At 69.3% G+C, this 698-nt stretch overlaps 1 protein-coding gene across 1 annotated transcript in view; it reads right to left on the bottom strand.

Annotated features, from left to right (window-relative positions):
* Window positions 1–22: 22 nt before the first annotated feature.
* Window positions 23–698, bottom strand: part of TADA3 (transcriptional adaptor 3) — a gene marked incomplete at both ends in the record, with an annotated part of 2,145 nt that continues 1,469 nt past the window's right edge. The window contains 4 exon segments of the mRNA XM_009698728.1: window positions 23–95; window positions 181–249; window positions 251–361; window positions 496–605. Of these exon segments, the coding sequence (XP_009697030.1) occupies window positions 23–95; window positions 181–249; window positions 251–361; window positions 496–605 (363 nt within the window).

The following is a 698-nucleotide window of genomic DNA, read 5'->3' as shown; positions in this document are numbered from 1 at the left end:
CGCCCTTGAAGTGGCGGAGGGCGTCCTCCCCTTCGTGGCCGGCCTTGCGGCCGCGCTGCCGCAGCTCCTGCCGGTGCAGCTCCTCCTTGGCCAGCCTGGGGGGGATGACACCACACACACAGGGGTGTCAGTCCCTGCCGGGCAGCCCCCCCGCCCACGCCCGTTCCTGCCCGCTCTCACCGCAGCAGCTCGTGCTTCTTGGCGCGGGTGTGCGCGCTGAGGGCCTTCAGCCTAGCCTGCCTCTTGCGCGGCCAGCACCTCATCCTCCGAATCCTCGGCCGGCCGGTCCTCCGACTCCAGCAGGCCCTGGGCCACCAACTCCTCCTTGATCCTCCCCTCCAGCGACTTGGTGTGGGGGACACTGCCGGGGCAGAGAGCAGCTGCTGCCCACCATGCGCCCTTTGCTCCCCATGCCTCACCAGGGCAGGGGAGTCACCGGCACGTTTGGTGTCCCCATGGGCAGCGCTGAGCTCTGGGCCCACCTCAGTTGCTCACCTGAAGGGCTTGTTCTGGCTGCGGGGAGATGTGCCGGCACCGTCGGCTCCCGAGTCCTTGCCGGCAATCTCGGGGATGGGGGAGTCCTCAACGGGGGAGATGATGTTCTCCTAGTGAGCAAAGGGCGACGGAAGGGTCACGGCACTGGGCCAGGGCAGTGCCATCCCACGGGGCCAGGCTGTGGTACAGCCCCACGGAGCCCC

Source organism: Cariama cristata, unplaced genomic scaffold (assembly GCF_000690535.1).
Source record: "Cariama cristata isolate BGI_N322 unplaced genomic scaffold, ASM69053v1 scaffold22124, whole genome shotgun sequence".
In the NCBI taxonomy this organism is placed as follows: domain Eukaryota; kingdom Metazoa; phylum Chordata; class Aves; order Cariamiformes; family Cariamidae; genus Cariama; species Cariama cristata.
The sequence above is the reverse complement of the archived record's forward strand: the minus strand, read 5'-3'. Positions and strand labels throughout refer to the sequence as shown.